Source organism: Pieris napi, chromosome 22 (assembly GCF_905475465.1).
Source record: "Pieris napi chromosome 22, ilPieNapi1.2, whole genome shotgun sequence".
In the NCBI taxonomy this organism is placed as follows: Eukaryota; Metazoa; Arthropoda; class Insecta; order Lepidoptera; family Pieridae; genus Pieris; species Pieris napi.
The window spans coordinates 7,933,836-7,957,386 of NC_062255.1; the positions used below are offsets into that span (position 1 = coordinate 7,933,836).

General features: G+C 32.7%; 4 protein-coding genes and 1 long non-coding RNA gene across 6 annotated transcripts; 2 read left to right on the forward strand and 3 right to left on the reverse strand.

The window, feature by feature from the left end:
• The first annotated feature begins 1,667 nt into the window (after positions 1-1,667).
• LOC125060989 lies at positions 1,668-3,819 on the forward strand. Its single transcript, XR_007118955.1, has 2 exons — positions 1,668-1,971; positions 2,248-3,819. It is a non-coding gene; the product is annotated as an uncharacterized LOC125060989 (long non-coding RNA).
• A 1,785-nt stretch (positions 3,820-5,604) lies between these two features.
• LOC125060918 lies at positions 5,605-13,180 on the reverse strand. Its single transcript, XM_047666033.1, has 7 exons — positions 12,874-13,180; positions 12,495-12,641; positions 11,610-11,748; positions 10,930-11,090; positions 9,417-9,491; positions 8,759-8,915; positions 5,605-8,198 (listed from the first exon to the last, which is right to left on the reverse strand). The coding sequence occupies exons 1-7, from the start codon at positions 12,947-12,949 to the stop codon at positions 7,085-7,087; spliced, it is 1,869 nt and encodes a 622-aa protein (XP_047521989.1). The 5' UTR covers positions 12,950-13,180; the 3' UTR covers positions 5,605-7,084.
• Positions 13,181-15,579: 2,399 nt separating this feature from the next.
• LOC125060740 (X-ray repair cross-complementing protein 5-like) lies at positions 15,580-18,337 on the forward strand. Its single transcript, XM_047665772.1, has 3 exons — positions 15,580-16,171; positions 16,338-16,493; positions 16,565-18,337. Exons 1-3 carry the CDS (start codon positions 15,896-15,898, stop codon positions 18,209-18,211), a joined length of 2,079 nt encoding a protein of 692 aa, XP_047521728.1. The 5' UTR covers positions 15,580-15,895; the 3' UTR covers positions 18,212-18,337.
• A 311-nt stretch (positions 18,338-18,648) lies between these two features.
• LOC125060742 lies at positions 18,649-19,396 on the reverse strand. Its single transcript, XM_047665775.1, has one exon. The coding sequence runs from the start codon at positions 19,264-19,266 to the stop codon at positions 18,733-18,735; it is 534 nt and encodes a 177-aa protein (XP_047521731.1). The 5' UTR covers positions 19,267-19,396; the 3' UTR covers positions 18,649-18,732.
• A 185-nt stretch (positions 19,397-19,581) lies between these two features.
• On the reverse strand, positions 19,582-22,556 carry LOC125060741. 2 transcript variants are annotated; one of them, XM_047665773.1, is made up of 7 exons: positions 22,464-22,556; positions 22,322-22,386; positions 21,188-21,381; positions 20,898-21,067; positions 20,689-20,779; positions 19,875-20,048; positions 19,582-19,791 (listed from the first exon to the last, which is right to left on the reverse strand). In XM_047665773.1, the coding sequence occupies exons 2-7, from the start codon at positions 22,341-22,343 to the stop codon at positions 19,645-19,647; spliced, it is 798 nt and encodes a 265-aa protein (XP_047521729.1). In that variant the 5' UTR covers positions 22,344-22,386; positions 22,464-22,556; the 3' UTR covers positions 19,582-19,644. The 2 variants fall into 2 exon arrangements, with proteins under 2 accessions (XP_047521729.1, XP_047521730.1); XM_047665774.1 differs by having other exon boundaries at positions 22,469-22,545.
• Positions 22,557-23,551: the final 995 nt, after the last annotated feature.

Consider the following 23,551-nt stretch of genomic DNA (forward strand, 5'->3'; position numbering starts at 1 on the left):
ATTATCAATCTAAATATGCTTCAAATTAAAAAAGAACTTATACAAGAATTATATATTTTTAAAGAATTACATTAATGAAAACCTTTTGGTTTCCTTATTTAAAATAGATTCAGAACGCTCCAAAATATTGTCTATGAAATCCTGTTTCTTTCATACATTTCAATTGGTAAATGAACAAAAGCATAAAGTCAAAACTATTGCCATAATATAAAAAAAAATGAACAAAAACTTATTGTTTTTCATTATGGTAAATATACTTTGTGTACGATATTATTTATATAAATTGCTTTAGATAATGTGGTTTAATACAAAAGAAAACTTTACAATGTTTTTTCTGTTCTTTTAAATATTCAATAAAAACAGAAGCAACGCTCACAAAGTTTTGTATATTTCAAGGTTGTAGGACAAGGGTCGCTTGTGAATTTGTCACTGTATTGAGTTTCTAGACCTGTTAAATATGTACCAGCAAACAATGACCGTTTAAATATTCTCAAGGCAAATCGTATAGACTGGATGTGTCTCCGAGAATACAAATATATTTAGTACACCTTATTATTTAACACAATTTACGATTGAGTGTTACGTGGATGTCTTGTTCTCCATTCCCAGTCAAACAAGATTATTTCGGGTCGACATTGAAGGTCGATGTTTTTTCATTAGAAAAAACTATTGGGAGTGTCAAAGTGTACCATAAGATGTTATGAAGCGCATGTAGGTATAAATTAAAAAGTAGATTCTTTAAAAAAATCTGTGGTAATTAAATGACGCCGATATTTAAAAATATACTGAATTTCAATGTAATCAAAATAAGTTATTGAAGCTTCTAGTTTGGCTAGCGTCCATTTGTTTTCGAAAACCAGGAAATTCCTCAGGTTTGTTTGCTACAAACTTACTAGAAAAGCTGCGAGTTGCCAAAAAGTATCATCTGTTATTTTGTTGATAATTTAGCCAGACAATTTTTTTAACGTTCTTGATCTTAACAATAACTCGAAATTGAAAACAAATCAAGTGAACACACACACAGTCACACACGATGACCAGAGAGAAGGACAATAATATTATTGGAGATGTGTTGCTGTGCCCAAAAATATTATATAGATATTGCTGAGTGCAACGCTTTAGTGCAGTGTTTCCCAACCTTTTTGGGCCATGCCCCACCTTAGCCTTCCTATAATTCTTATGACAACAGATCAGATATAAAATCAGTCTGCCCTTTATGCCCTCAGACATATAACTACTGTCACTGTGGTTATATTCTAGTTTATGGATTTTTCGTTGCTGTGTTTTAAGTAACTAAACCAGACTGCTATGGTTACATTAATCATTACAAACCACAGCGGTTTTCTAATGTAACATATTATGATTGTATTACATTATTCTGTAAAATAAAAAAAATAAAAAAAAGGAAATTTAAACGTAAAAGGAAGATCTACGAGCAGTCAGACTGATGAATAGGCCCCAAATATGAACTCGCGCTCAATAAAAAGCTTGTATAACTTGTTCAGGTACTTATGTTAGCCGCAGTTTGTATTGAAAATGTATTTGCATTTAAACTGGACATCTTAGGCCCCACGATGCATCGCCATGTTAGAAACGTGAAGTGCACGTTCGTAAATGCGAATCGAATATTTTCGATGTCAATGCCAAGGCCAAACATTAGTTCTACATTACGTCGCTTAGCTAACAATACCGCACAAGTCATATTTTAGCCAAATGACGTTTTTTACACCATTCGATAGATTACTTTCCCGCGCGTCTGATGAGCTCTCGCTAGAGGTAATATCGTCCAATAAGAGCGCGTTATTCAAAAACTAGTAACACAACACAACTCATTGGCTGCGCTAACACCGCGCAAGTCATCATAACGCCATAGTAATTTGGCCGTGCCACGTCGCACCTTATAAGATCGTTTGTCGTTTTTAAAAAAGCGCATTTTTTGTAACGGACTGGCCGCACTGATGTAGTTTAAAGGTAAGGGAACTTAAATAAAACATAGTATTCATATTTTATCTATTAAAATACGTCATACGATTGCAATTAAAAACACGAATACTTAAGCGGTGTTGGAATGAACAGTTTCGTTGAGTTAGGCGGTTTTCTCTTTGCTTGGTTTCGATGTCTGAATGACTTACGCTGTACTTCTGTGTTGAGCTTCTGACTGCTGCGGTATTCATCGATATAATTAGCAATTTTCACGCAGTTTTTTTAATGATTACTATATCGTAATTACATTATATTTTACTTCAGAACACGAAAATGGACAAATTGGTCGATAATGATACCACGCCTGATGACTTTTCAAGAGTTGACGCTCAATGTAAAGTTATTACTTTACGTGACTTACAAAAGAGACATAGAGAAAAAATGTTATTAAATACATTGGGTATTAAAGAATGGTTTGTCCGATACTGGTTGATAACGACAGATTGTGCTATGCCACCGCCTTCTGAGATTTCTCGGAATGTAGATTGCTCCAAAAAGAACTCTGATGGTCACGAGCGTCTACAGCAATTTTTAGATAGCCTGCCGAAGATGCCATCGCACTACTGTCGAGCAAACTCATCCAGACAATACCTAGAACCAGTATTTCATACCATGGCACAATTATACAAAGAATACGTCAGTAAATGCGAATTGGATTCCTTAAAATGTCTTTGTCGTAGGGTTTTTGACAATGTATTCTTAAAACAGAATCTTAGTCTGTTTCATCCCAAAAAAGATCAATGCGATGTATGCTGTGGTCATAAAGTTGGAAATATAAACGATACTGAAATTACAATACATCGCGATAGGAAAGACAAAGCTAGAAAAGAAAAAGACACTGACAAAAAATTGGCAATAGAAGGAAAAACGTGTCATGTATTTACGCAAGATGTTCGATCAGTAAAATTAGCTCCCTACCTTCAGGCTAGTGCCATATACTACAAGACATTTTATCTGTTCACAATTTTACCATGTACAATTTGTCAACACGTGAAGCTTGCTGCTACTGGTTCGATGAATCAAATGGCTCCCTTGAAGCTTCCGTTTTCGCATCGTGCACTGTGGATCAACTACAGATAATTTTAAAAAGAAAATTACTACCGGTAATATTGTATTCTGATGGCTGCTGTGCACAAAATCGAAATTCCATCTTAAGCAATGCTCTTCTGCGTTTATCCATCGATAAAAAATTTAAAATAATTCTAAAATTCTTAGAAAAAGGTCACACGCAGATGGAATGCGACTCTGTACACAGTGCCATCGAATGTAGATTAAAGGGAAAAGAAATTTACCTTCCTTCCCAGTATGCGAATATAACAAAGACAGCTAGAGATAACCCAATGCCATATGAGTCTCGATTATTAGAATTCTCTTTTTTTTACCAATTTCAGTAAGGCTTTAATTTACAAAACCATTCGTCCGGGCAGAAAATTCGGAGATCCCACTGTTACCGATTTAAGGGTATTAAAATATAAACCAGATGGAACTATTTGGTATAGCTTAAACTTTGACGAACCTTTGCAGCCGTTGCCTCAGCGTCCAATGAAAATTACCAATATAAAACCTTTAGAAGAGCTACCGAAATTATTTTCTGAAAGACTGCCAATTTCCCAAAGAAAATATAAGGATCTCCAAGATTTAAAGGCAGTGATACCTTCGAACTTCCACGCTTCCTTATAAAAATTAAATATTTTTCATTATTAGATCCATAAACATTTTGTATTATTTTTAGAAGTAGGTTAAGTATTCGAAGTGTTTATTTTGTCTTGTATTGTTTGTGTTAAATGTACCATTTTTATTAAAGTTTTTGAGAGTTTAGAATTATAAGAAGTCATGGAAAAAATTACCTAAATTACAAAGCAAACCACCTCTGGTTTCCATTGTAACTTTGATCTCGTCAAACAGTACAGTCGTAAAAGTCAGTGAGTTCCTATAATATATTATAATATTAGCGAACCCGGCAAGGGTTGTCCTGATGGAATAAGAAAATAAAACGGCAAAGAAATGTGTTTTTTTTTTGATAAAAAGCTAATTTAGCAATCCTTTTTTATTTTATTGAAGTTAATAATTAGTTTTATAAAACTGTTTTTGAAAAATGTTTTTATTTCGATAGTTTTTCATAGAAAGATTTTCTATGAAAGACTTATAGAGCTTAAAAATAAAAGGTAAAAGCACTGCGTAAGTCTTTATTTTGTTAGAGTAAAACTGCTCAAGTCTTGAAAATGACCTAATAAGACGATATTTCTTTTATTTGTTTTTATAGTTATCATGCTTAACTAAATACAATATATTAAAATTTTTATCATGCATGTATTGTACAAAATGTTAAAGTAATACAGTTTTTTGTCTCTCCTGAAAACTAAGCAAATCTGACATATGCGGTATTGTTAGCTAAGCGACGATTATTTGATACGATTGGAATGTAACTGCACAAGTACGCTACACGTGAGCCATTCATAAACCATCACTGATTCGTATCCTAACATTAAACTTCATTAAAATTACTGACGATTTTTTTCATACTGCAAAGAAACTTTTTTTGGATAAAACTGTAGCGATACAATATTCGGCTACAACTCAGTACAATGATGCCCTGATGTTTTGATCGCTAAGGATATTAACACAATAATATAACTTCACGTCACTGAGGCTTTCAGGCTAGATAGTCAGTTGTTAGACTAGTCGAGTGTCTTATAAACCTACATTTTGCTTTATATTTTCTTCTTAGCCTCAGATTTTATCATTCATTTTTTTCTTTCAAGTCAAGTTGGCGATCATTGGTCAGGGTACCTTCATCAACGTGCAATATAAGTGCAGAGTCGGAATTTGAAAACGACATTTATTCAGGGTTGAAAATACGCCTTACTATAAAATTTCAGGTACAAAGAAAATTGTAATATGATATCCAGTCGTAAAAGGTTTCCTATACAAAATACTCGCTATCCCATGCTCTTTATATAAAATTTATATGCTCGTAGCAACTACCGGTAGATTAACCAACTTAAAAAAAGGTTTCTCAATTGGACTAAGTGTATTTTTTGTATTTGCGACTAACTTCGTCGTTTATGAAACGATTTTGATGATTATTTTATAGTTGGAAATATTCCCCAGGTCTGATAATGGCATCCCAGAGAATTCAAAGAGAATTTTCGAAAATCTTATTGGCGTCTAGTGGGTTTGTTAATTTTTTTCATTAAGTATTTTAAAGATCTGGAGTCGATCTGATGATGAGCCGAAATACAGTTACTTTAGTTTTCTTTTTGAAGTAGTTTCTTTTGTTACTGCCAAATTATTAAAAAAACGTATTTCATCGAGTTCCGGTGGCAATATAGAGAGGATAAATAAAATAACGAAAATGATTATTCTGTTTTATTGAACATTTACATTTTAATTATATTACATTTACATTTTAATTATTAAGGACAATAATAACTTATTGATATGTTAACTTCACCTGCTGGTATTAAATAAATATAATTGGGGTACTATTTTGTATTACATTCTATACATACATATCAGTGTTATATCAATATTACCAAACTTTTGCTTATTTACATGGAATGTAATTATTAATGAGATCATTTAAATAAAATTATATTCTTCTAATTCTATTCTAAGTCCTTTAAAATAAATAAAATTATATTATTATAAAATCGAATTCCTCATATAACTATCATAATACTGATGCAAATCTTATGCTGGAAATTCATGTTACTTTGAGATCTTATATGATACTGACACAGAGACGGAAGACGCCACAGATCGAATATTCAGAAACGAGGTTACGAAAATCTAATACGTTTATGGCACATTAAGAGCTAAATCTCGTTTCTGAATCTCACCATTAATGACTCCCATCTGTCAAAATCTCTAACTCGCGTCTCTGTGATCGTCACCTTAAGAACCTAGTCATTTTAACGAATTTTCGTTATCGACTGTAAAACCCCTGTTTTACACATAATTATGGAAAAAGTAGAAAACTCATGCACAACTTAAGCATCAATTGTTTTTTATTAATGTTCAGTCATTTTTTTTGTAAAATACGACAAAATAAATCAACTTTGAATTTCTAAAGTTGACACTTGTTTGCAACCATAAGTAATATTCGACAACGAAACGATGTTAAAATTACTGTAGGTCCTTAAAACATCTTGAGTTTTGTTTATACACAAATAATTTTGACATGCTCTATGGCTGTTGCTTGTCAACATTAACAGATAGATTTTTATTCCGACATGTTAAAATGACAGCTTTACAATCGTTAGAAACTGTCATTTTGTGCAATTACATGTGTCAATACGTGGTACAAAAGACATTTGTTACTGTTACAATTCGAATGTTACATTATATGACATTTTATATTATAAGAGCGAATTGAATAATTCCTTCTTGTTGGATACTTTTAAGTTTTAATTTCAAACGCCAAATAACTTATTAATGTAAAAAAAACTATTTTCCATTCCATTTCGGAGTCAAAAAGGGAATGTTTTTTTTAATGTATTGCTAATAAATATAAATTAAATATGTACTATCACAATGTAGCTAAACTTATTCGTAAATTGTTAAACAAAATCAGTCTTAAATTCCTAACATTAAGTACTAAGTGATATGTACACTACTTTTAGCCATTAATTGTACATTGAGGTAAAACCTAAGAAACAAATTGAATTACCTAGTTCAATTTTAGAAGTTAAATACGGTTAAAAAACCATAGACTAATCTTTTAATAATCGTTGCCGTCCTTTTAAGAATTGGTACGCTCTTTTCTTGAAGGACCCTAAGTGGAATTGTTTCGAAAATACAACAGTTGGCTCCACATAGTGGACAATTCGAGGGTCGTTCTTGGTTGTAAAATATGAAAATTTGATACATATAAGAATTATATAAGTAACTGATATGCTCTTTCTGCAGACTGAATTTATACTCTTCAAACTAAAGATCAGAAATTCTTGAGTGCTGTCAAAAATGTTAGAGATCCAACAAATTTTTATCATTAACCTAATTCAATGATTCCTCCGTGTTCCTATGTATAATTAAATGCTTTAAAACCCTAAGGTATAAAATTACTATAATTCGACTTACTTTACATACTTTGAACTTGCTAAACGCGCTTCCCATACGTAGCACACGCGTCTTTATAATTACTAACATTGAAACCAGCGAAATAATCATCGTGTATAAACCTAACAATACTTTCAATTGGACACAGATATGTATTATACGTTCGCCTATCATCAATTGGATCCACTACCTTCATAACTATTGTACTTTTGCAGAACCCAATCTCATCCGTAACATCTTCGCCGTTATACACCACGCGGAAGTAAAAATCCTGGGCAACAGCTTTCCTTTTAGTAAACTTAAATTCGTCCATCAAATCTTTCCTCCTATACACTTCGAAGATCATCCGACTGGCATACTGTATGTTGTAATGCTGATAGTTATTAAGACCTAGAGCGAGAATCATCGCTTGTAGTGTCTTATCATGTCCAGAATAAACGACAAACTTTGGCTTATTCTCTGAGATCATTCTAATCATATTCTGCACGATGTTATGGATTAAACCATATGCGATTAGCAAACTTCTTCGTCTGTTATTAACATCTTTAACATCTTGACGGTAACTCCACTCCAAATACGCGAAAAGCGATATTATATGTTCCTTCCTGACGCAAAATTGTTCAGTCGAATCCGTCGGTTCTCGATATTCTTCGTCAAAATCTTGCTCGTTTGGGAAATTGAAATCTGCGTCTAGATTCTTTTTAACAATCACCACGTCATCATAGTCGGTATCTAGATAGCGTTGTTGGTAGTACAGCAATTTTTCTCTCTCCATTTGAGCGTCAAAGTCTAGGGGTTGCTTATTCCTGTCAAATGGTTTGATTATGTCACGCGCTTTTCTACCGATTTCGTTGTTAAAGTCTAGTTGATTGTTAATATAATCCAACTCCATGTTCAGTGTATCAATGTCAACTTCTAGAAGATTCCTGAGTGTTTCCGAACGAAATTTCCTTTCTTTGTCAATATTTAGTTTTTTGTTTGTTTGTGAACAGGGGAGAGGTGCATCGTGGCACATGTAAGCTAAAAGAGCGTCTCGTACGACATCGGCATCTGTGTACTCTTGAGATTCGAATAATACTTTGGATAGCTTTTTAATTAGCTCTTTAATTTTTGGATGGGATTCTAGTCTGGTTTTTGCTTGCATACTTATTTTTCTGTAAAATAATGTTACAATATATCAATCTCAGAACATGCAAACTGTTAGCACGGAACTATAATGAACATAATATGTCCGCGACCTTTTCATTCAATCCATACGTTATATTTTTAAACTAAGTAATGTTATTCACCTTCGCGGCTTAGTTATAAATGCGTCACTAGTACTAAGTTCGATTCCTAGAGAAAGTAATAGTTTCGTGTTAGGGAGCGTTCAAGTATTACGTAACGAATTTTGGTAGGGAGGGGGGTCCTTTTGTAAAACGTTACGATGCGGGGCGGGGATTAAATTACGCGTTATTGTTAGTATTTTTTCGACTTACATCACATAATAGTAACTTAAGAGTCACTAGGTGGTCACGAAACGTTTACTATACTTGGGTACAGTACTGTACTTGGGTACTGAAAAACGTTACGGCGAGTTACATGGGGGGGGTCAATCATCTCCAAAAACTGCGTTACGTAATACTTGAACGCTCCCTTAGCAGGCACAGAACGCTGATAACGTTAAAGTTATCAAACACAGAAATGCAACACGTCATCCTTTGGAAATACTAACTTGGCAAGTGTATGATGAGCATTGCAGGCACAGTGCCTAAAGCAGAAGGCAACACTGTGGGCTTCGCGAGCTGCTGCGGCACCCCTCGTCCCTCCCCAAGATAACGCCTGAAGAGACTGAAATGTGCGGCGATAACGCGTACTATACGCTATACCACCTGAGAGAATTTCGTCATATTAAACACCCTATACATCTTAATGGAGTCTGCGTGGGCAGAGAACCAAGAGCAGGTTTTATGGTGTGACGTATTGTACACATTTTTTACAGTGTTTCTTTTTTGTTCTTTTTAGTTAAGGACATTAATCGAATTAATTCAACCTATGTTTCTAGATCTTTTCACATTCTCCATAGTAAATTAATATTTATATTGTTGTTGATTATTGATTGTGATGTTGATTTTTAAATTGAGCGACACAGGGACTATAAGTAAAACAAGTGTGTAATTGATAATTAAAAAAACGATAAACAAATATATTAATTTAATTATTTTGTAGTGGCGTTTGTTAAATAAATACAAAATATGTGCCATACTGGAAAGATTAAATATTTAAAAATATACATCATTTTAAACAACACCTATTTAATTTTATTTAATTATTAAAAATATATCTAAGAATGCTACGAAAATACTTTTATTAAAAATATAAAGTATATTTACCTGCATCTTTCTTCCCAGATAACTCCATGTTGTCCAAACTAAGCTTTTCACCATATGCCTCACGTAAAATATTACCTATAAAAATATATCTTTGATAATTTAAAACAATTATTTATTTATAGAATAATTGCATTGATATGGCAGTGGCTGCACCAAAACAAAACCAGACAGCATTTACTCTTCAAACAATTATTAACACTATAAGGGTCTGTTTCACAATGTATGGATAAAGTACCAAATAGCTATGCAACACATAAATTATTTGGAAGATAAATTGGGCTATTTGACACTTCATCGGACTCATAACTTATGATGGACTTTATGTGACGAATAGCGCTATCTGACAGTCGTGAAACGCAATAATAGGGTTTCCTACCAATAAGTAATAAATAGCTAATTCGGAACTTATCCGTAAATTGTGAAACAGACCCTTAGGTTATGTTCAGATGGCAAAAACTTGACGCGCGTTTTCAAATCGCGCGACTTGACATTGTGGTATTTTCATACAACTGTTTATATGAGCGCGCGTCAACGCGGCGCTCAGAGAAAAAGTCTCTAGACGCAGGTGATCGCGCGTTGACGCGCGCTTTGATATTAATCTAATGGCCATTTTCTACGTTCTACCGAACTAGACTGACGAGTACTCTCGCAACGCGCATTAGCGCTCATCATCTGAACTCTCTTCAAATTTGATCGCGCGTTGACGCGTGTTACATGTGAACATAGCCTAAACCTAATTTAAGTCAAGTTCAAACACTATTCATAAAAAAATGAAAAAAAAAACCCGGTGTTAATTTAATGGTAAGGGAAAATATAGCTTATTTATAGCATAAATGGTTTGGAATGTGTTATTATAGTTACAAGATTAGAGAAACATGCAGAAATGTATTTGTATGTATTTTGTATTGTGTTGAATTTGTATATATTGTGTATAAGGATATAAATAAATAGTAAATAAATTAGTATTAAAATTCGGTTTTCTGTTTCTATAAAAAATTAGAAACCATTAGAGTTGGTCACATCCTCATAAGTCTTTACAACATTACATTTAATTAATTAATTTATTTATTTCGTAATCCTACAGCTAACATAAATTATATATAATAACAAACAGGTACACTGAAAATATAGCCAGAGATGGTTTGAATTTATATTCAGTTTCAAAAATATTTCACGTCATTTAAGATGTGTTCAATAGTGCTTTCTAAGGTATACCTACATATGTACAACACATAACCCATATATGGATAAGCAATTGAATTAACACTAAAGAATATACTTGATTCTTTTGTTACAATATTTTTTATTTATTCATACAAAATTAATAAATATTTATGCCCAATTACTTAACTAACATAAGAAAGCAATTTAAGGTTTAAGCTTTAAATGTATACATAAGCATTTAAATGTTTACATTGTATGTATGAAATTTGTTAATTCTTTATTAAATGGATTAAGTATATGAATGATAAAGAAATTGAAAATGGTAAATATCGGATTATTTATTCCTTACCCACAGTAATCATTTGCAAGAGTCCCTTAGGTGTCAGTTGTCCGAGGGCACAGTGAGTTGTTGCAGTACGAGGTAATGACGGGAAGTTATGAAAGGGTCCAGGACCAGCTACCCACCAAGCACGGCCTAATGAACTTGCGTTGAGCACAAACTCTTCATAACTGAAAATAGTTTAAAAAAAAATGAATTTAAAACAATTTAGTAAACATGTAAAGAAGAGGGGTCCATATCCCAAAGCTAGTAAATCAAAATGTAGAATAATATGTAAATTTGATTCTTAATATATTAAAGGTAACAATAGATTTTTGTATTAAAATCTTAAGAAATACGGGCGAAAGTTAAACTAAACCGAAAACCATGATGTTGTAATAAATTTTGTAATATAGATCATAGCTTCTGACTTAATGTTACTATGTATTTAAATAGTAATGTGAAATTTATACAAGATTAAATTAACTTTTGGTTTTCGTTTCTTTACAACTATATCATGTAATATTATCATAGGACCTATTATGCACTATTCACAGACTGCATCATTAAATTATATGTTTTGCCAATAAACCATTGAATGAGGTTTATACTGATTTACATATCAGTAGAAAAATAAGAGGAAATATATTTAATTGTTTCATGATTTAATTAACAATATACATATTTCCATTTCTTATCACTCAAAATACCTTCGCAGCAATGCTGAAACTGGCACATTATCACATGGTAACTTGTCACCTCCCTTAAGATGTGTGAGTGGACCTCTATCCCCATGCCTAGTTATAACAAGAACTCCTTGTAATAACCATGAATCAATTTCTACCAGACCTGAAAATGTTTCATTTATAATAAGTTAAATGTTTAAAACGTTACAACTTTCAACAGCACAATTATCCATTAACATATAAAACTATGCTTATAAAAAACATGCATAGCCTAAACTATGATAAGGATAATCTGCCAGTAGGTATGTACCAGCGTTGCCATACGTCCAAAATTAAATGCCACTTTTTTTTCAAGGCTTTTTCCCGCTTTTTGGAGTTAACTCAACCGTCACTCAAGACACCACTGCCATGCACAGAAATGGCACCAGCTCTTTCAACAGTTACTAAAAAAAGATACCAGGAAAACTAAACTACTATTTTTCATGTTAGGTATCGCAACATCAAACTGCTTCCCTGAATGTCATTTATCCCACATAAATTATAATATAAATATGGATGCCAACTTCAAATTGTCTGTAAATTAAAGCAGAATTACTAGAGAGTTATAAAAGCAGAATACTTTTTTTGGTTTTTTTTTATTAAGAAGACAAGTATTTAACAATAGGGTAAATCTGATTTAAAATATCACCTTTAGTTACTATGTCCCGCTTTCGACGAAAGATTCCCGCTTTTTTAACTCAAAAAGTTCAAAAATCCCGACTTGGCAATAAAAAAATCTGGCAACGCTGGTATGTACCATGTTAAAAATCTTGTGGCATTACATCAACACCATTTAAATGTACATAGTATGCAGGGATATCCAGGATTAAGAATTGTGTATCAGGCGTGGAGGAGCATAATCATAAATACCTTCTGAACCCCTCACAATATCTTCAGGGGGATTACATGCCCTATGGAAAATCCTTCTATATTTGGTATCAATTTTAAATGTGTATTCATTGTGCTCTAACTTTACAGCTACAGGATCATCATTTATTGTTATGTATTTGTATACCACTGAAATATTTAGAGGCAAGTATGAGAATTTTAATTTAAAATTACTTCATATATTATTACAATATCTTATTAGGACCGTTTGGTGTATTGGAACATAATTAAAAATGATTATGAGTTTAAGTTACTTGAATTTTCATTAATCGATGATTAAATTGTTTGGTCAAATTGGTGTTGCGCATATCGACCGTGTTTATATTGCTTGAATACTGTTTTATGAATAAAAGATATTTACCGGTAATCAGAAAGAAAATCCAAATGCTCATCCCAATGTAGCAGTAAAAAGCACGGTGTTGAAATGAAAACTTCATCTTCTACCCTTGGAAGTCTCAGATAAATAAAATTATCAGTTTTACTATACATAGAACTATTAGTTAAGAAGTATTTAGTAGAAATAATTAGCTACATTTTTATTTATGTTTCATTGTATTAAATTTTAAAGTTTTGTTCTATGTTTATTTAGAAACAATATTCATAATTTAATATCCACTCAAAAAACTGCGAAGTGCGACCAAAGTAAAAACAATTCTGTTGTGTTATGACTTGACTGTCGGTGGTTTTGACTTTTCAACATGATGTCGAAACTCAAAAGTGAACCACAGATCAAGACTATAAAGGTGAAAACAATAACCAAAGAGATAATTGGAAACACAAATATCTATGTCACCTGCTAAAAATGTGTTGTCACTAGCATATCATGATACTATGTTCTTACAACATGTATTATATGATTTACTAGCATGCTATACTATTTACATTTCTAAATAGTTTCATAGAGTTGTAGTTGTCAGTAACCAACACGAATAAAGATAGGCGGATACATATTGGTTCAATCGCTGGCATAAAGGCATAAATATTGCAGTAGTATAAACTCTTCTTACTAAGTTTAATTAATGGAGCCCATGGAGGCTGGAGCTCAGCCTTATGGGGCGTTCCCACGGAGCGTTAATCACGACAGTCAACTACGCTAGTCAACTGTCGTTCGTGACACTCACGAAAGTGTGAATTGATGAAACGTTCACATGGTTGGGGGATTTCGTGCCGTTCACGCTTCGTGTTTCGACTTAGTCATTATCGAAACATCGATATATAAATCTCTATCACGGTATTCCTCCAAACTTGGATCATATAATACCTTTTCCATAGAATATAACTCCAAAAAACGCGTAGTTTCACTGTCGTTAAACTTAATTCCACGTTGTTGTGACGACATCTTGGCTTCACGAACGGTATATCACGACTGAAAATCAAACACGTTTGATCTATCCACGCTTGTGTCGTGCGCCGTTCCTCACGAAAGCAAGTTTAACGCCTATGCGTTCACACAGAAGTGTATTTCACGAAAGCGTGGTCGACTGTCGTGATTAACGCCTCGTGGGAACGCCGCATTAAGGCGGCCATTCACGGGCGATCCATCGATCCATTTGACACGCTGTCGATCCTAAATTCGTCCATGAATGTGAAAACACTGTCGGTCCAAATGGATTGGTTCGGCACGATGGAATTCCAACTGCGCGAAAATCCATCGCGCCGAGTCAATTGGCGCGCTGGTAAATGCGGAAAACCACGGTTTGCTCGTTCGTGAATGGTGTTACTCGAGAGCCAAAGACACCAATTTTGATTTTAGTTTGCGTTTAGCCGTTGGATGGGAAGCACGTGGCGCATTGTTAATATAAATCGTTTTCGCAATGAGTTCAAACCGTGACTTTGCTATTCAATTTATTTATAAGATTAGAAAAAAAAGTCAACTCCTTCATTAAATTTATGTGAGTGAGTTGCGATCTTTTTAGCAACCAATCCTTACACCACTTTCTTTTTTTAAAACTAGACAAATCCCTATGGTAGATAAATAAAACTCATCTTCTGAATCGAAGTTCATTATGAACACGTCCGGGCTATCGACGCCTACACTCAAAATGATCAAATGGTACGGCTCGCTAGCGCGTTTGTGAATGGCATGAATTTGGCTCGGCGCGACGTCGAGTATTGAGCCCGTGGGGCGAAAGCCATATAGTCCATTGAAATGTTACATTTTTTAGGCCTAACCTTGCGTTTTTTAGAGGACGCAATTTTATTTTTTTGATGTGTAGGGGGGGTCAGTGTAAAGCTAAAACCAAGTTTGTGGGGTCGCCACCCTTGTCCCACGGCCGCCATCTTGGAAAAAGGGGTCCAAAAACCACGTTTTTGGCTATATCTCCTAAACTATCCATCCTACATTTAACTTGTAAAGACACATTTTGTAGCAAATCGCTGTGCCTACAATTATGTTTATGTAACTTTTTATCATAAATCCAAAATTTAAAAAGTTATAAGTAAAAAAAGTGAAAATATTTTCTATTTCTAAAGTTGACTAGGTGCGTCAATGCTCATGACAAGCCGATCAAAACAGCAGTTTTACCTTACTTTTAAGATCTCTCGTTTATTTTAAACAAATTTTCCAAATATATTTTTTTTTATTTTTTTTTTATTCCTACAATTTTACTTATTGGTATTCCTAGTAGGCCTATTCCACAGACAACTTGCTGATATGGTAATCTTCGACATAATTATATTATCAATCAGTTATTAGAATGGTAGCTAGCTATCACTTTTTTATTTATAACTTTTTGAATTTTGGATTTATGATAAAAAGTTACATGGACATAATCGTAGACACAGCGATTTGCTACAAAATGTGTCTTTGCAAGTTTTATGTACGATGGATAGTTCAGGAGATATAGCCAAAAACATGGTTTTTGGACCCCTTTATCCAAGATGGCGGAAGGGGGACAAGCACGCCAACCCCACAAACTTGGAGTTAAGCTTGTATTGACAACCCCTACATGTTCCATAAATAAAATTGCGTCCTCTAAAAAACGCAACCCCAAATGTAACTTTTCAATGGACTAATATGGATCGCCCGTGAATGGCCGCCTTTACATTTTATTGTATATTGTTCTTTTTTCCCATACAAATTCGTGGGTCACGCCTGTCCTCAAATAGTGTTTGTCTCAAGTCCAAGGGCCTCTCTCTCCATTGGTCTGTTTCTATGTTGATTTTGCGATGTGGGTTGTCAATTGTCAGTTGTCATACTCACTAGTAAACAAAAACAAGTTCGAACATGTTTTAACTTTTAAAGTAAATAGAAAACGAAATCGTAATTCGTATTTCGTTTTCCTTGTATCGTTTTGGACGTTTTCCATAAACCTTATAAGTTATAACCTGATAAAATAAATTGTACGACGTTTAAATTTTTTAAGCCTCTAACTAATAAAATTATGGCGCCTACTAAAATTGATCAAGGTACTTTAATAATATTAGATATGGGAAGAAATGTGTCAGAACCAGAAAACAAAGGTGAAAAAAGTTTCTATGAAAGTGCTAAAGAATGTGTCGGCAAAATAATAGAACGCAAAATTATAAGCCAGGGTAAAAATTATCTAGGTATAATATTATTGGGCTCAAAAAAGTCATGCGCTGATTTTAAATACATCGAATTGTTTCGTGAACTTCAGGCTCCAACTTGGCAAATGATTCGCGACCTACCAGAAAAGGTATGTCCTACGTATTGTTCTTCACAAATGTTTATGTTATGAAAACCTTTCGGAGTGTACATAAATAAATTAACAGAGTGATAAGTTTCGACTTTGAATCTTACCCTACTTTTTAATAAAAATGCATCAAAATTCTTTTTTATACATATATTTTCTTGTCTTCTAGCCATGCAAGGCCAAAGGTAATTGGTTTGATGCACTCATAGTTGCATTCAATCACTTTCAAAATGGAATAAGTGGTGTTAAATTTGTGAATAAACAAATTATATTGATAACCAACTTTGAAGCTCCTTCTTATGCTGAAGATGAAGACATTGACAAGGTAAATATCAATAGTATTGATACTTCTTAATCATTTCTTGAAGTAAAAAACTAACTATTTATAAATTATAGGTCTTGGCTGGTGTTAAAGAAAATGACTTTGAAATTGATGTTTTTGGCCCAGATTTATATGCTGAAACCAAAAGCAATGACATTGATATTGCCAAGAAATTTGTTGAAGGAACAAATGGTACAACTGCCAGTTTTGAATTCATTATGAGGTATTTGCTTTTTCATAAAAAGAAAATTACTAATGCAATGCCCTGGAATGTAGATTTAAGTATTGGACCAAATATTAAAATACCAGTCTCTGCTTATATTCGTGTTAAGGATGAACCTGTTGTGAAAAATTGGTTAAAACATGTAAGAGATCCAGTCACAAACACTGCAAGCACAACTGAAGGTATTATGAAAAGTAAAGTATTTGTTAATACTGACAATAAATCTATTTGTGAACAAGCAGATGTAATAAAGGGATACTATTATGGCCAGGAGATAATTCCATTTTCAGAATGCGACAAAAGCATGCTTTATGATTCCGGTGTTAAATCCCTCAATGTTTATGGTTTTACTAAAGCAAGTAATATATCATGGCAGACACTCAATGGTGATGGTTTATCATATCTTTTTGGATCTAAGAAAGACAAAAAAGCACAATATACAATAAAATGTCTGGCTGAGTGTCTCCATGAATTAAACTTAGTTGGGTTAGTAAGAAGAGTGTATAATACTGGAAATGCCCCAAAAATGTATGTGTTAATGCCTGTGATTGATACAAAATGTATCTGTCTTTCTTTAATAGGTATTTGCTATAAAGAAGACTTAAAACATATAGCTTTCCCTCCCACAAATTCAAAGAAATATGCCTGCACAGATGAACAGGTTAATGCCTTTAAAAATTTAATTCAGGCAATGGATCTTACTAAGGCATATCAGGAATCAGACTTTGATGATACTGAGGCATTTCCAATTGCTGAAACAGTGAGTCCTGCAGCACAATATGTTATGGATTGCATTGCTTATAGAGCTATGAATCCAGGCAAACCATTGCCACCACCAAGAGAAGAGATAATGATGCTTTTTAAAACACCTCCTTTGATAGAAAAGAGAGCCAAAGAGCCCATTCAAAAACTTAAAAGCCTGTTTCAGTTGAATAAAGTAGAAGTGAAATCTAAGAAAATTATTATTGAGCCTATGGATGTTGATCTTGTAAAGCCAACGTTTGATGAACATAGACTAGAGAATGATAAGCAGAAAATGCAACTGAATATTGTGGATAAGCTTTTTAAGGTAGAAAATATTGAAACAGACCCTACTAATGATTTTGTCATGTTGAAAAAAGCAGGAAAACCTTTTAAGGATCTTTGCTTTGAAATGTCACAAGTTATAGAGAGATTAATTTTTGGGAATATCGATGGAAACTATGATAAAGCATTTAATGCAATAGAGCATTTCAGAAATGAATGTGTTCTGGCCGACCCATCATACTACAATAACTGGTTGAGAGAATTCAAAACTGAATTAAATGATAGGAAAAAAAATAATATTTTAGAAATGTTTGATAAAAAGAAAGTAAATTTTATTATTAAAAGCGAAAATGAGAAAAGTACTTTTATAAATCAAGATGAAGACAGTCAATTGTATGAAAATGACACAATGGCTGATTTGACTGAGGTGACAATAAGTACTCAAATAAATGAGATGTTTGCTGATATTTAACAAGGAGTTTTGTTAAAACTGTTCTTATGTTTACTAATTTATTTAAATTTTTTCAAGCTAAATTGTGATTTATAATGTTGTATTGTGATTTATAGTGTGTGAATAAAAATATTTATTTTGTTATTATTTGTAAATTTTAAGTTTGATATTTTATAGAATCTTTGTGACTGCACCACAAGTAAAACATACTTTTACTGTAAAGATCAAGAATTGTTTGGAATAAAATGAAATGTAATAAAGACCTAAACAATGTAATTAATGTTAACATACTAAATTTCTACACCAATAACATAAACAACTGATATTTTATACACATTTTGAACTTGGAAGTATTAAATTTATGGTAAATCTTTGAGTCATTGATCATTCCCATCCTGTAAATTAAAAGAAACTGTCAGTGTTGGCTATATCATTAGTCCAGCTAAGACAAACACCTCTGAAGATTTAATTAATTTTATACAATAGTTACAATTATTTTATAATAATTAATTCACAACTTCACTATTATATAGAAAGAATTATTATACACTACTGTGTGCCACTTTGTTTTGGGAATGGAGAATTTCAAGAAATTCTTGAAGAGACAAATCCTCTTGACAATCAGTGTCTAAATCATGCTCAAGCTCTGCCTCCATAGAATTTGCATCTGGACTGAGAATTATATTTTCATCAAGAACAACATGATTTAATCGGGATTTAAGGCTTTGTAGGATCTCCTCAAGTTCCATACATTTGTTTCGAATGGAGGTTCCAAGATCTGACGATGGATCAATATCATCCAGTGTAGCATTCTCTGAGAAAGAATTTGCTGGAGTTCGCGTATTTGGAGGTTGATTGATGGAAAAAGCAGTTGCTGATGGTCTTGGGGTCTGTATCATATTAAGTAAATTTTCAGGGATTCCAGCATACCTGGGATCAGGTGTTCGAGACTCAGTGAATTCAGCTAATATCTCGTCAATAAGATCCTCTGCATTCTGGCGCGGATCTACCACTTCCTCTGGCGTTTCTGTGTCACCCTCACCATTTATCATCTTGTTATTAGAATCTAGTTTCATTTTCACGTATACCGGATATTACCAAAATTATTCCAGAAAGCTAAATAATAAATTGTAAATAAATATGTACCACAGAAGAGATTACTGGGATCGGTCAGATGATTGTTACATTTCAGTAGTGTTGCCATTTACTATATCTTAGGTTCAAGTAACTGTCACGTAGCTGACCATCTATCTAATAAGCCAACGATTTAATTCATATCTTATCCCCAAATTCTCATTCAAAAAACGAAATTTATAATTTAATAAAATTTATTTCTTCCTGAGGCTTTTGAAACTTCTGTGGTCCGAATAATATGAGTTTATTTTTTTATAAGTAATGATTTCCATAACGAATTTACTATTTAAAATCAATTAATTTATACAACCATTTAATTATTAATTGTTGCAGTAGCGGCGTTGTGGAAAATATAAATCTAAATATGCTTCTTTTCTTAACTTTTTCTCAATTTCTTCAATTTTCATTATCTTCAAAGCGGCTTTACAGCTGTTATGAGCGTGTGCAAAGAAACAATCTCTTATGGACTGAAATTTAGAATGATTTTGACTTGTTATTCATATTTACATATCTGTACTTTCATACATATTTTTATTTTACACAAATTTACCTTAAATTGAGCCAACTTCGCGCCTTGAAAAGTGGATAAGCAGTGTGTAAATAATCTTGCATAATGTTTTCTGCATAAAAATATGCGATTTTCAAACTGCCAATAATCTCCTTGAGCCGAACAAGAACAACCACATACTCCGCATGCGTCCAAATTATATGGAACACATTTAATCTAAAACAACGTCCATAATCATTTGTGATTTGTACCGACTATAAAGCCGAACGTCCACCGCCGGCTAAACTAAACTCAGTGAACTAAGCTAAGCTAAACTAGAATTACGTTGTCCGTCCACCAATAAATAAGCTAAAACTACGTTAGTGATGGCCAGTTTGTGCCAGAACGTCGAGTTAGAAGACGACACGAGCAATGACGAGACTTAAGAGGAGGACTATCGTCATAGGAGAAGAAGACTGGATACTGGATATGACTTATCCAGCATCAGTCCTGGAAAACAAGTAGCCAATTTGACACTTTGTTTAATGAACTAGACGACGAAAATTTTAAGATGTACTATCGTGTATCTAGACAACAGTTTGATGAGTTACTGTCACAACAATGTCGACAGGCGTCAGAGGGGTAAGGCAAGGGGGTGAGAGGCGCTTAGTTTAGCTCAGTTAGTTACGGATCGGCCGCACAACTAAGTTAGTTCCACTTAGCTGGGGCATTTCACGTAGTTTAGCTGGCATAGTTTGCGGTGGACGCACATGTATGAAAAACTAGCTCAACTATGCGAGCTAAGCTAAACTAACTTAGTTTAGCCGGCGGTGGACGTTCGGCTTTATACATTTGATAGCTTATTAAAAGAACTTACTTCTACTGCACATTTCAATGTCTTTTTTCCACTAAAACAGTAAGAAAATTGCATTTCCTTTTTCTTGTATATGGGATAGTAATCGCAGGCCCTAAAAAAATTATTTAGTTGATTAAATAATGGTTAAACAATCTAATACAATATAAAATCATATTAAGTATCGACAGTTCTACAGCTTTTGTCATATTATAAGTAAGTATTTGTAATACGCTGGATAATCATTTGCTGAGAATAATCCTTTTCTTTTCGACGTTGAATTAAATGGGGCACAGTTTTTATGCATTTCCTCAGCAGGAGGTGGCTCTTTCAGTGGCGGTTGATACTCATGCTTTGCTTTCCAGCGTGGCGATTTTGGCCCAAAATATAATTTACTATAAATCTGAAAAATATAATAGATGAACCTAATAGTATTCTTAATTTCAAGTGTACAAAAAATAATTTTGTATTAAGTTTATTGAGTTCCTTTCGGGTGTTTATAGTAGCAATACTATGTACAAACCCTGTGTGTCAAGTCGTAAAAGGCATCACGGTCATTTTCATAGACTCCAGGGCCTAAATTCGGCCTTATTTCACCAGCATTGCGTCTCATAAATGGACTCAAATTAGGACCTTTTGTTGGTAGAACTTCGCGATTTAATGTTGTCCCAAAACACATACGAGGTTGGGCCTTTTTAGTTACAACATATTCAAAATCTAATAAAAAATAATAGCCATAAAAATAAATTGTTAATATATATCTAATCTGTATCTTATAATTATACTATTGTTCATTACCGCCATAAAATGCCTCGTGCATATTATTTGGGCGCAAAAAACGGCGTCTATATGGACGTTGCATTATTTATGATGATTTCACGAAATACGTATCTTCTACGATTATAGAACAGTAACTAAGGGAGATTAGGCAAGCCTTCCGTGCTTGTGGAAATAGGGAGACAATAAAAAATGTTATTGTACAGCTATTACGTTCCGCACGCTCGTCGAAAGTATGGGGTGAGTATGTTTGTTTTAATGCGTTTTTTATACATAAAAAACATTTTTGATTAATTTTGGTTTGTTTTAAGTGACATTAGCACCATAATTCCTATATTTATAGGATAACTAATCTAAAATATATTTTTTTTTCTATAAACAGGAGGCAACCTGTCGGAAGGCAAATAAAAATAATAAAAAGGTTAATAGGCCTATCAATTTATTTAAGAATAAACGTTAAAATAAAACACTACATTAAAAAAAAATATTGTCAAATTTGCGTACAATATTAATGTCTTTAGTTGAAACGAGTACCAACAACACATTCATTTCACGTTTAAATTAAAATGAAACAGACGTGAAACCTAACACAACTGATTATAATATATTTTTACAATGTGATTAGCAATATAAAGTAAATATATTAGCAGCAGCATGAAACGTTTTAAGTTTTTGTAACGACTTGAGTTTGGTTAACATAGAATATAGATGATAGTAAAGTTTTCAGGGTTTTAGTTTTCTAAGAATAAAATCATGGACACCGTGCGCTCTTTTGCGAATACAACGTTTCGTAATTTTGTGATGACATGAAATTGTAAGAAAAACAAGACCAAATGTAAAATTCACGATTATATGATTAATGTGGCGTAACTAATCTTACCTAAAGTTAAATCCCATGCCATTTTATACTTTTCATAAGTTGGCTAATTAAGTTTTCGTACAGGACTGCAACAGAAAAATAAGTTAAGAAAAGTATTTCTAACTTAGCTTCCTTAATAGCTGTTGATATATAAATTTCATACTTTACTCGTAATAGTCGATGATAGAGTCCTAATGATTACTTCATCACGATTGCTTTTTTATATTTATTCCAGGATCATAAAAGAATTATTTTGCTTTTTTGTAACCTTTATATATTTGAATATTATAATATTGAAATAAAATAACACATAAACAGACATGTAATTATATACCCAGAGGGGTTGCGATACAGTTTGAAGAACCTTATGAAATCGTTATATTTTTATCTATTTCAATAGAAAAAAGGTAAACACAAAAATATCAAAGTCTTGTTTTAATTGTCAAAAACAAGCTGTGATTTTTCTATATAAGTAGGTTGTTATTTATTTTTTATAATTTAGATTTTTTGACCACTATATTTAAAGTGGAATGACCATGAAGTTTTGAAAAGTATGCATTAAAGAAAAAAAGGTTGCGTGTACTTATGTACCTACGCGCGTAAGAAGTTATACTTCTTTGGCTTTCTTTATTTTTTTTAAATATAATTAATTAATAATTAATATTTAACAATTTGATAATATTTAATATTTAGTATATTATTCAATTATTAATTAATCTTAATAACAATTATTATTATTATTTAAAATTTTATCATATTATTAATTCAATTTAATAACTTGGTATGTTTCATAACCTTTTAACTAAGTAACAATAGGTCTTTGTGAAAAAAACATTGCTAAATTTCTTTGAAAAAATAATTAAAACTCCTTTATTTGTTTAAAAGTTAATGACAAATGTCATTAATCATTATGGTCATTCAAAATTTGCGATCTTCGAACTTCACGCATATTCTATTTCTTTTTACTTGTAGATTGTCTTATTCCCATCTCGCTCGCGCACGCTATAATCACACTGACAACTGTGTCACGGTGCGCGCGCAATCGTAAAATTTCACTCTCATCAATTTTTCATAACGCGCCTAAAGAAGTATAACTTAAAAAAAAAAATTTTTCCTTAAAATATTTGATTTTTAAATAAATAAAAAAATATTATTTAAAATAATTAATTTAGAATTGTTATTACAACTATGCATGTGTGCCTAGCGGTCTTATTAAGTGGCTTCGAGGGCAATTTTTAATTCAATTTAAAT

Excerpts from the sequence above, each read along its gene's own strand:
- LOC125060741 (XM_047665773.1), bottom strand. The coding sequence starts at position 22,343 with ATGGCATGGGATTTAACTTTAG. Across the intron at positions 20,780-20,897 it reads TCAGCAAATGATTATCCAGC|GGCCTGCGATTACTATCCCA; the intron begins GTATTACAAATA and ends TAATTTTTTTAG. Across the intron at positions 19,792-19,874 it reads CGAAGTTGGCTCAATTTAAG|TCCATAAGAGATTGTTTCTT; the intron begins GTAAATTTGTGT and ends TCTAAATTTCAG.
- LOC125060742 (XM_047665775.1), bottom strand. The coding sequence starts at position 19,266 with ATGAAACTAGATTCTAATAACAAGATGATAAATGGTGAGGGTGACACA.
- LOC125060740 (XM_047665772.1), top strand. The coding sequence starts at position 15,896 with ATGGCGCCTACTAAAATTGATCAAGGTACTTTAATAATATTAGATATG. Across the intron at positions 16,172-16,337 it reads TTCGCGACCTACCAGAAAAG|CCATGCAAGGCCAAAGGTAA; the intron begins GTATGTCCTACG and ends CTTGTCTTCTAG. Across the intron at positions 16,494-16,564 it reads AAGATGAAGACATTGACAAG|GTCTTGGCTGGTGTTAAAGA; the intron begins GTAAATATCAAT and ends TATAAATTATAG.
- LOC125060918 (XM_047666033.1), bottom strand. The coding sequence starts at position 12,949 with ATGAAGTTTTCATTTCAACACCGTGCTTTTTACTGCTACATTGGGATG. Across the intron at positions 11,091-11,609 it reads GTTTCAGCATTGCTGCGAAG|TTATGAAGAGTTTGTGCTCA; the intron begins GTATTTTGAGTG and ends AACTATTTTCAG. Across the intron at positions 9,492-10,929 it reads CTTGCAAATGATTACTGTGG|GTAATATTTTACGTGAGGCA; the intron begins GTAAGGAATAAA and ends ATATTTTTATAG.